The 11,996-nt window shown below is 33.6% G+C and overlaps 1 protein-coding gene across 1 annotated transcript; it reads left to right on the top strand.

Annotated features, from left to right (window-relative positions):
- The first annotated feature begins 1,996 nt into the window (after window positions 1-1,996).
- Window positions 1,997-3,473, top strand: LOC143198317 (uncharacterized). The gene is made up of 2 exons (XM_076407460.1): window positions 1,997-2,498; window positions 2,601-3,473. Exons 1-2 carry the CDS (start codon window positions 2,084-2,086, stop codon window positions 3,464-3,466), a joined length of 1,281 nt encoding a protein of 426 aa, XP_076263575.1. The 5' UTR covers window positions 1,997-2,083; the 3' UTR covers window positions 3,467-3,473.
- The last annotated feature ends 8,523 nt before the right edge of the window (window positions 3,474-11,996 follow it).

The following is an 11,996-nucleotide window of genomic DNA, read 5'->3' as shown; positions in this document are numbered from 1 at the left end:
AATGTGTCGGGACCAAAATGGAAACTTGAAAATAAATGACGGAACGTCTGTCGTAGCACATGTCTTCTCTTTAATCAAAACAGCGGCACCCGAAACCTCAATAATAAATATCAGAAATCTTTTGAAAACGAAATAATTAATTCGCGGCCGTCTCTCCTTTGCAATTCTAAATTTTGGATTTGGAAAGCGGCGAATAACGAGGAAATGATTAAGGCGCCAACAACCCTCGATGGAAAACAATTAATTTGTTTATTTAAATTGCGGTGAGGCGTCCAGACCCTTCCCTCAATTATTTGGCGTCTTTTGTTTAAAGCTAACTCGTTGGAGAAACGACCCATGCCAGTGGCGTAGATGGGTATTTGAATTTAAATTGTTTATTTTTGGATATGTTAACACAGCGTCCGTTTTGCTTTACTTTTAAAAAATATGGTCTTTAATATATTATATAAATAATTTTTTTGGTAATTTGGTAATCTCCTGTGTGAACTATAACAGGCGTTAACAGTTTTGATTTAAAAATGGTATTGAAAACATTGAGAATAAGCCGCGTATTGCTCCAAGATCTAATGATTAAATGAGTCTACTAGGGTAGACTCATGTATTCCAAGTCTCAACCGTTTAAATAATATTTATATGGTATATTTCCATAATCTTATATATAAAAATGAATCGCAAAATATGTTCCTAAGCGCATAACTCAACAACGCCTGGACCAATTTGGCCAAATCTTTTTTTAAAATGTTCGTTGAAGTTCAGGGATGGTTTTTACGGCGAGAAAAATTAGAATTATTGCTGGAAAAACCCTAAAAATAGCCCTTTTTGTTTGAATTTGTTTCGTGTATCAGTTGACAATTCATCTGTCATCTGTCAAAAGTCATCTGTAACAGACAACTTTTTTTTTAAATTTGATATGACTTGAACTCAAATCCTTTTAAGCCGTACGAATTGTTTTATTTATTTAAAATTTGAATTAAATTTTAAACAAATAAAAAATTTTAAATAAATAAAACAATTCGTACGGATTAAAAGGATTTGAGTTCAAGTCATATCAAATTTAAAAAAAAAAAAGTTGTCTGTTACAGATGACTTTTGACAGATGACAGATGAATTGTCAAGTGATACACGAAACAAATTCGTATATCGTGTTTTGTGCAGAGTGTTTAGTTAGTTAGTGTTTGTTTAGTTCGTGATTAGTGAAAAAATAATTTATATTTGATATGCCTCCTATAAGACGAAGCAATTTAGGTAGAAGAACCAGAAATGCTATAAACCAAGCTAATTACCGATCTAATCGTACTGCACAAGAACGTGACGACGGAAATGAACGTGAAAGAATTCGGACATCACAAACGCGTGAAGCGCGAGCGCGACATTCAACTAATAATCGCGCAAGTTTGAATCCAGCTGCTTTCAGTTACGATGTGTCAATTGACTACAGTAACTACCAATGTGTTGTTATTGGTTCTATGAACTTGGTTTGCTCACACTGTAAGGCATTAAAATACAAAAACGATGCCAATGGATTGTGTTGCGCAAATGGTAAAGTGAAATTGATACAATTGGATCCACCACCAGAACCATTGTACTCATTGGTTTCAGGAATAGGAACAGATTCTATACACTTTTTGACACATATTCAACAATATAACAATTGCTTTCAAATGACTTCATTTGGGGCAACAAATGCAGTTCGGGAAAATTTTATGCCAACTTTCAAGGTATGTATTATAGCAGTTACTCATAATTATTTTAGCGAACAAAATTTTCTGTCACCAAAGTTAAGATGTGTTACTAATCTTCAATTTCTTAATCATTACGAAATATATCACTTAGTCATCATATTATATGGTGATTCAGTTTCAGTGACACTTTTATTATATTTTATATTTGATAGATATTAGTTAAAACTAAATATATACTTTTTAAGATCAAATATTATTTAAGTTTGATCATTGACAATCCATTAATTTATACCACACCATAATATTTTTTTTATTTACAGATACAAGGGCAAATATATCACAGAGCAGGTTCACTGTTACCAGTGTCAGATAGCGACAACAAATTCCTGCAAATTTATTTTATGGGCAATTCACCACAAGAAATTGATCTGCGTTGTGCACATAACAATTTAGTAAAAAGGTCTATTGTAGAACAATTACAAACTTTATTTCATCAACACAATCAATTGATTATATTGTTTAAAACTGCCCTGGATCTGATGCCATCCGATAATCACAAAATTGTAATCAGAGCTGATAAAACACCTGCAGGTCAACATACAAGACGTTTTAATGCACCAACTATTGATGAAGTTGCTATCGTTGTAGTTGGAGAAAACTTGGAATCCCGTGATATTGTTTTACATCGTCGGAATTTTCAATTACAACCTATAAAGGAAACACACCGCTCATATGATGCACTGCAATATCCCATTATATTTTGGCAAGGTGAAGATGGCTACGATTTATCAATAAAAATGATAAATCCCATTACAGGTAACTAAAATATTAGTTTAGCTATGGCGATAATATCTCAGTCACTATATTATGTATTTTAATTTTATATTTGAATGTTATTAAAACAAAATCTGTTTACAGGTTCTGAAACCAACAAAAAAGTCAGTTCAATGAACTATTATTCATACCGCCTAATGATTCGGGAAAATGCAGATAATCACATATTGAAATGTCGGCGATTATATCACAAATATGTTGATGACATGTATGTTAAAATTGAAACGGAGAGATTAACATTCATCAGGTTGAATCAAACCAAACTCCGATCTGAAGAGTATATTCACCTTCGAGATGCGATTAATACTGATGGAAATGCACAGAATGTCGGTCGGATGACTATTCTTCCAGCAACATACATCGGAAGCCCTCGGCATATGCACGAATATGCTCAAGATGCCATGTCGTATGTTCGTCATTATGGTACAGCAGATTTGTTCATCACATTTACATTCAATCCGCAATGGATAGAAATTAAGCAGGAGTTATTACCTGGGAAATCATCCATTGATCGTCATGATATTACAGCCAGAGTCTTTAGACAAAAGTTGAAATCTTTAATGAATTTCATCGTAAAACATAATGTGTTTGGTGAGACACGCTGCTGGATGTATTCTGTGGAGTGGCAGAAACGAGGATTGCCACATGCACACATTTTGATTTGGTTGGTTGAAAAGATAAGGCCAAATGAAGTTGATGCAGTGATATCAGCTGAAATCCCTAATGTACAAGTAGATCCTGGATTGCATGAGGTAGTTATCAAAAACATGATACATGGTCCCTGTGGAACTCTTAATCAAAATTCACCGTGTATGATGGATGGTAAATGTTCAAAACGATATCCACGGACATTAATATCGGAAACAATTACTGGTAATGACGGTTATCCATTGTATCGTCGCAGATCGACAGCAGACAATGGAAAATCAACAATTGTCAAATTAAATTAACAAGATATTGAAATAGATAATCGTTGGATTGTTCCATATTCACCCATTTTATCAAAGACATTCAAAGCACACATCAACGTTGAATCTTGCCATTCAGTGAAATCGATTAAATACATTTGCAAATATGTAACCAAAGGGAGTGATATGGCTGTGATTGGAATTGGTGCAGAGAATTCTAATGATGAAGTTACCCAATACCAAATGGGCCGCTATGTCAGTAGTAATGAAGCAGTTTGGCGAATATTTTCTTTTCCTATTCATGAGAGACACCCTTCTGTTGTTCACTTAGCTGTGCATTTAGAAAATGGACAAAGAGTGTATTTTACAGCACAGAACGCAGTACAAAGAGCTGCTCAGCCACCATCTACTACATTAACCAGTTTTTTTGAGACATGCCAAAACGATGATTTCGCACAAACATTGCTATATTCTGAAATGCCAAAATATTATACCTGGAATCAATCCTCAAGGAGATTTATACGACGGAAACAAGGAAAACCAGTTCCAGGATATACAGATGTATATTCCACCGATGTGATTGGCCGGATTTATTCAGTACATCCAAGCAATGATGAATGTTTTTATTTACGACTGCTATTAGTCAATGTACGTGGCCCAACATCATTCCAACAGTTACGAACTGTTGATGGTGAATTGTGTGGATCCTACAGAGAAGCCTGTCAACGTTTGCAATTGCTTGAAAATGACGCTCATTGGGATCAAACTCTCAATGATGCTGTAATATCATCACACACTCATCAAATACGAACATTGTTTTCTATAATCATATCTACATGCTTCCCATCAAACCCAATTGATTTGTGGAAGAAGTACAAAGATTATATGTGTGATGATATTTTGTATCAAATACGGAATAGAATGGGAAATCCAAATATACAAATCAGTGAAGAAGTTTACAATGAAGCATTGATTTCAATTGAGGACATGTGCTTGATAATGTCAAACAAACTATTAATTCAATTAGGCCTGACCGCGCCCAATCGTCCAATGCATGACGCTTTTAACCAAGAGTTGCATCGAGAAAGACTGTATGATCTCAACGCTTTGAAAGAATAAATTCAAACAAATCTTCCACTGTTAAATGAACAACAGAAGTATGTATTTGAAACTCTTATGAAAGTAACAAATGATGAAACTGGAGGGATTTATTTCTTAGATGCACCTGGTGGTACAGGAAAAACTTTTTTTATTTCATTAATATTAGCAACAATTCGCTCACAAAATAAAATTGCACTTGCACTCGCTTCGTCGGGAATCGCAGCAACTTTGCTTGAAGGTGGTCGAACAGCCCATTCAGCACTAAAATTGCCATTAAATATGCAAAGCAATGAAACTCCAACCTGCAACGTTTCGAAGAACTCTGCAATGGCAAAGGTTTTGCAGCAATGTAAATTGATTGTTTGGGATGAATGCACGATGGCACATAAAAAATCTTTGGAGGCTTTAGACACAACCTTAAAAGATCTACGTAGCAATAATAACCGATTTGGTGGTGCAATGATTTTATTAGCAGGAGATTTTCGTCAAACATTGCCAGTGATTCCACGATCAACGCCAGCTGATGAACTCAATGCATGTCTAAAGTCCTCCAATTTGTGGAAACATGTTAAAGTACTTCATTTAAGCAAGAATATGCGTGTCGAGTTGCAAAATGACCAATCTGGAAACATATTCTCTAAACAACTCATTGACATTGGTAATGGCAAATTTCCTATAGACATGTTGACGGCTTGCTTTTGCTATGACTATAAACAAGTCCCAGGGGCAATCATTAAGTGTTTGTGGTATTAATCTAGAAAACCCATGTTTCTCACATGGTCAATTGAATGTTGCCTGTTCCCGTGTTGGAAAACCATCAGATTTGTTTATCTATGCGCCAGGTAATCAAACAAAAAACATCGTATACCACAAAGCAATATAATGATAATAATAATAATAATTATGATTCACATGATTAACAATAAAGCGATTACTTACTTTTCAATCCTTATATATGTTTTATTTAATTATTTTTTATTCACAACGCCCTATCACCAGGGTGATGGTTCTGTTCAGGAGAATTTTTTAAAATACGTAGGCACAAAAACTGCCACATTACAAATCTTTTTGACAGGACGAAGTCTGTCGGGTCAGCTAGTATGGAAAAAAGCGTAATATATTACTACAGATTTCAGTAAACCCTGTGCGTTCGGATAAATTCGGAACTTGCAATCGGCAATCATCGCAATTATCGCGGGGCAATCTTCATTTTATCGCCGAGAGTATATAATTAATATATATTTAGTAATAAAAGCCATAACAATTGGTTTTAAAAATATAAGTCCAAATGTTAGTTTGATTTTTTGAATGGTTTTATATAATAGGTAATAAGTTCATGTTTCGTACAGTGATGTATCGATAAAATAATTTAATTACTTTTATGAATTAGATACAACTAAAAAAATCGTAGATAGACATTCTAACAAGCAAATTGAAAATAACTTAGGTGTTGGTAATTATATGTTATAATATATTTAATGTCATTATATATTCAAGGCTTATACTCACGAATCTGATGAAGAAAAAAGTAGAAGTAATACGGTATGTAAGCAAAAGTTCTTAAAAAATTACATTGTGTGCCTTGGTTGATTTCAATGAACGGAATAATGATTTCGATAATTTATACTATAAAATTTTCCATGAATATTCGTTAAATCCCAATAATATTAATGTGTTTTTATCATTGTTGTTTATTTATTTACTTTTGTACTTCTACTCTTGTAACCTATAAAATGTGTATATATCATTCTTTAGTTAAAATTGTTATTTTAACTAAAGAATGTTATAAGTATAACATATAACATCAGGTATACATAATAACGAATCGGCCAGCAATAGACGATTATACCCAAAGGGCAATTCCGATTATACCTGAACGTACAGGGTCTGCAGAATAACGATTGCTATAGATTTGTTGCAAAAATTTTGCAAAATGGGTTAAACTTAATACTGTCGACCATTTTCGCACATCAGTTGATGTGTTTTATGTATAGTTCCGTGGTTATCATTAATAACTAACCCTAATGTATATGCATGAGGATGAGTATATGTAGAAGTTTATAAGTTTAATAAGGTAATATTATATTCTTTTTTGTCTTCAGATGCCTAAAGTCTTGAGATACTTTGGAAACGATAGGGGAGTTCGAAATATATAGCTTTTCTTCATTAAGAAGTCTTTAAAGGAGGTTTGATTAAAATATTATTTAATTTAATAAAGAGCCTTTACATTTCAAACAATCAAGATTCAGCAACAAAGTGAATTCAATTACTTCAGAAACGCATACTCAAACATATATTTAAAATCATCGGAATAGGTCTTCTATCAAGAAATTCTTTAAATATATTTATTGAAAGTCTAGATGAATTTTAATTTATTTAATTATAATATTGAATGATTATTCTCAGATATAAAAGCTATGACAAGAAGGAAATTTCAGTTATACTACTTACGCTTAAACCAATTTTCAAAGCTTTCATTCCATTCCAAAAGAGGTATCTTCAAAACATGATTTTTGAACGCTTCACTAGCTTCTTCGGGCGATGAAAATTGTTGACTACGCAGTTTATTCTTCACGGATAGGAACAAAAATATGTCATTGGGTGCCAAGTTATGCGCGGATGACTCATCAATTCGATGTTTCGAATGCTCAAATATTCTCTTGTTTGAGAGCTCGCATTGTCATGATGAAGAACAATCCGGCGTCTCTTGTTTGTTTTCCTTTTTTCACCGAAGACTTCTAGCAAAGAACTGGTTATGTACCAATCAGAATTTACTGCTCTACGATCCTTTTGTTGCAATATGACCAATTTTCCCCAAGAAACAGGCCACCATTTTCTTTAAAGTACTTCGTGCGCGAGAAACTTTTGTCACTTTGTTGCAACTTTGTTGGAATAACTATACAGTCGACTGCTGCTTACTTTCGGTCTCATACGAATATATCCATGATTCGTCACCTGTCACGATCTTAGAAACGTCTTTTGAAGCACAGCGATTGAATTTCTTAAGCATTGGTGGCACCAATCGACACGAGCCTTTTTTTGAACGATTGTCAAATTGTCTCGGATCCAAAGCGAACATAACTTTCGTACAGCTAAGTGTTCATGTAAAATCGCATATATGCTGGTGAAACTAATGCTTCGAGATGCCTCAATCTCACAATAGGTGATTTGACAATCTTGCTTAATCATTTCGCACACAGCATCGATGTTTTCTGGTACAACAGCCGATTTTGGACGACTTTCACGAAACTCGTCGGATAGCGACTACGATTGAATTCACTAATTCAGCGATACTCGGTTTTTGATGGAGCTTCATCGTCAAAAGTCAAATTAAGTTGATTAGTGCACTCTTGTCGAGATAATCCATGTCGAAAATTGTAAAAAATCATCTCACTAAAATGTTAACGATTCAGTTCAATTTTTTGCCGGGACGAGACTTTCAACTAAATATAAAATAAACAATTAGCGTCCTTACGACAAAATGTTCTGTGTACGTATATCGTAAAAATGTCAAACTTTACGATGGAACCGTCAGATGGACTCACATGTAGTGACATAGTGACACTCGTATTATGTTACTTTAGACTGAAACAAGGTGTCTCTACAGAAAATGTATATTTTACGCCACATTCAGCTAGGAGAATAAACATATTTCTGATGCTGGTATATCGGATTCAGTAGGCCAATATAATAGAAATGTGCTTCATCTTACAACAAAGTGTTGGAAAAGGTTGAAAGGCTGTCAGTTTCCTGGTACAACTCTTTGACTGAAATTAGTAGGAACAGAGTTTCGGATATTGGAATAAAATGATGGTATTTATAATCTACGTACGTTTAAAGCACTTGAGCCATTCTGAGTTGAAATGTTCTGAACTAGCGTCACTAGCTGATTAAAGCTAATGAATATATTTTTCCGTTCTTGACGACCTTAGTAGGCGGAAGCAACATTTTTTTTCTTGAACTAAAATTGATACATATACTACAAATCCCTTAATCACATACAAAATCCCTTTTCTAATCAACCATCAGTTTGATTCTTTATTAGTTTCATTAATCTTTGTGTTATTTTAACTTTTTCTTGTTACAACAATGTTTATAGATTTACTTTTTTTACCTAATCCTAAAATATATTTAATCTTTTTCTGAAATTAGATATCTAAATATAGCTTTTCGAACTAAATCGTATTTAAATATTTCTGACTCGTCAACAAGCCAATACGTCCCCCCGTACCTCGCAAAATCGTCGCGGCCCAAAATTTCCTCGCTTTATTTTCGCCTGGCTCTCCTCTAAGGTATTCATTTTCGGCTGAAAATATAAAGAAAACCACGTCTTTTGAATATTTATCGTTTTCGGCTCATTTCAAACACTTTGCACAAAGATTTTCCTTTATTCTTATTTTTCTTTTGCCCCTCTTCTCGCCGTCCCTTTCCTTTCTCTCCTCCGTCGTTTTTTCTTCTTTGGTCCTCGCGGTTGGTTCGTTCCTTAGTCGCTCGTCGTCCGTGCCAAATTTTTCGCATTTTTACGCGCCCTAATCGGGTTAAAATTTACTTAATATGCATCTGGTGTGTTTTCCGAAATTATCTCGTTTATTTCAATTTGCATTGGAAATTTTTCTTTGCCAAAAATTAAAAAAGTTGAATTTTCGGTTTTACTTTGTTATCACTTTTAATAGAAGATTAATTTTGGAAGAAGGAGGACAATCGATAGAGCTTCAACCGAGTATCGCGGTAACACCTTTTTTTTATATATGATCTTTGTTCTAGCGGTTTTTCAATTTGAATCTCTTGATTGGCTAATTTTAGCGTTTGACTTTGAAACCTGTCTGAGCACCTGGTATTATATTGAAAGAAAATGTTTTTTCGTTCTCTAAATTGAGTGTTGTTTCGCGAATTATTCGAGTGTAATCTGTTAAACAGATTTGTTTCCCATTGATTTCCGATAAAGTATAATGAAAATCACAGTTATCTTACAAATTTCAAAGGTTCCTTGCATAAAAACTATTATATAATTATTCAGATAAATACCGTCCATCAATATCCGTAACGTTAATCTATTTTTTGGGTAACATGTCGATTCAGTGTCTATAAAATAGTCTCATTATTAGGTGATGCTATCGTTTAGTCATGTTTAATATCTTCAAAATGGAACCCATATAGACCGTAAGCCATTAGCCGATATACATGATATGGAAAGAGTACTGTCTGGATAAGATGGTAGGTATGGAAAAATCATAGATCTTAATATGTTAAGATAAGCGTTTATGTCTTGAGCTATATGCGCACGAGCATTGTTATTATTATTAGTAAGATTATATGTTTGTTTTGGTATAACGGCCGTTATTCTTATATTGTTCTAATCCATAGTAATCATTTCATGCAGTTTTAGCAGCACCTAATAATATACTCCTCCATATTATTTTGCTTTTAGTTTTGTCATGGTGAATCCACCCATAGCCTTCAATAGATATTCAATGCAACAGTGCATTTCTTCATGGATCGACCGGCCAAGAAAAGCAGATTAAAAGCAACGTTTTAATTAATACGGTAGACAATATTCTTCATTTTGAAGCATCCTTAAAGGCTTTTAATCAGTGTCAAATTTATTTCTTAAGCAATCTTTAATGAGTGCAAAAGTTCTTGATGAGCTTGACAACAATCCTCTTGTGAGGTGCTGGACCTCATCCAATCCTGCATCCTAAAACTTCTCTATTGCCTCGGGGCACTCTATATTCTACCCGGATGTCACCTAACACGAGCTTTGGGATAATCCTGCACGTTTTTTGATATGGCTCTGGTCTTATATATAGTGACCAAATAGAATGACTATAGCATACTACAAGATTCAGCATTTTTGTAATTAAAAGCAAAAAACACTGACCTTAATGGGAACTTTTTGTTTAATTTGCCAAAGTTATTGGTAAGAAATTGCGTATACATATTTTGCCTTTACCGTTTTTAATTTTGAGTGCTCGGATTGCACCTTTTTTGTAAAACGGCGAGCTTCAATTTGTACCCTTAATAAAAATGTGAGGTAATTCCTCGTTATTAGGAATTTACTTTTTTATGTTATAACGAAGGTTTGGTTTAATGGCTTGGTTGATGGTATAATTTTTAGTAACATATACATTTTTTAGTGTTCATCTATAAGATATAGAGTTTTAGGTAATGTGTCTAAAGAATAATTCTTACAACATAACTCATGCATCAAATGTTCAATTGAAATCAGATCATTTTTTCAAGAAAAATAATGTAATACCATGGGCACTCTGCTTCTGCTTTTTAATCTATTGCAGAAGATTCTTTTTTCACCATTCTTATAAAGCAAAGAAAGCACGCTACATTTGAATACATGAACTTTCGCACAACATCAAATTGCACGTGTCCAATTGAGACAAGAGGTTCACAATTGGACGTCCATTTCCTTCCCTAGACCTCTTAAAGAATCGTGCTGTAGAACAGCGACATTGATCCAATCTCTTCAACTACCACTAGAAAAGCGAGGGAGGAAGATCAGGGATGAAACTCGATCTACTAGAATATCTGTTCAAGTTGAATATTGAACATGATATCTTAATAAAATATAAAACATTTGTTCACAAAGTAATCATGATCAAGTTAAACCATTTCGTATCTAACTTAAAGCAGTAGATTCTCAGTACAGGTCATGTAATATATCTTATATTATTTAAACTACTCAATAATTTTTCTTTCATATTGTTTTTAGATCTGGACCTGAAGATTTCACACCCAAATAAAATTGACGTTTGATGAATGTAGTTCCACTTGGGAACATACATAATTTTAAATATATTATATCTTCTATATCTCTATCTAATCTTTTATATCTTCAAGCTCTGTGTCCACTGTTTTTATGTTGCAATGCATGCAATTGCTCTTGGTGTCTTTTGTCTCAACAAGGCTGCCAAGAATTTCGTTTTGGTAAATTTAGGTAAGATATATATTGAAATCCAATATATTGTTATGCAATTATGCAACCCCATATTGCACATCGTAGGTTTACACTTTGAATATTAGTTTACATAATAACAATTTGTTGAGATGGGGTTATTGAGATTGCCATTCAAGAAACCATCATATTTCTAAGTTCCATATAAAATTCTGTTCGTTTCTTGATAACATGCTCTTTCCACTTAAGCTTAAGTTAGATATAATTACTCTAGAACCATTTTTCACTAGAAGGTGATCTATTTTCATGTGTATCAAATCCACATGTACAGATTTCATTTTTTATCAAACTCTGGGGTGACACGTAGAGATTCAGTGAAACAAATGTTATTTTTTTCAAAATTTTTCTAAATCACAGCTGATGTAGCAATCTTCTAATGATGTACCAGATCAACTGTTGAGTATTTATCTCCAAGTCCAGATTTATGAACCGAGAAGAGCTGCCTTTCTTCAATAATTCATTTCAGGCGTTTCAAAAACGCAACGTTGGTTTAGAATTGCCATA

The sequence above is a fragment of the Rhynchophorus ferrugineus genome, unplaced genomic scaffold (assembly GCF_030347505.1).
Source record: "Rhynchophorus ferrugineus isolate W39M unplaced genomic scaffold, kcgeb_rfMv2 rfM6, whole genome shotgun sequence".
Taxonomy (NCBI): Eukaryota; Metazoa; Arthropoda; class Insecta; order Coleoptera; family Curculionidae; genus Rhynchophorus; species Rhynchophorus ferrugineus.
This window is presented reverse-complemented; position numbering and strand designations above follow the sequence as displayed.

Bases quoted from the DNA above. Each gene is read 5' to 3' on its own strand.
- LOC143198317 (XM_076407460.1), top strand. From the start codon at position 2,084: ATGGGCAATTCACCACAAGAAATTGATCTGCGTTGTGCACATAACAAT. The intron at 2,499-2,600 runs GTAACTAAAATA...ATCTGTTTACAG, and splicing joins AATGATAAATCCCATTACAG to GTTCTGAAACCAACAAAAAA.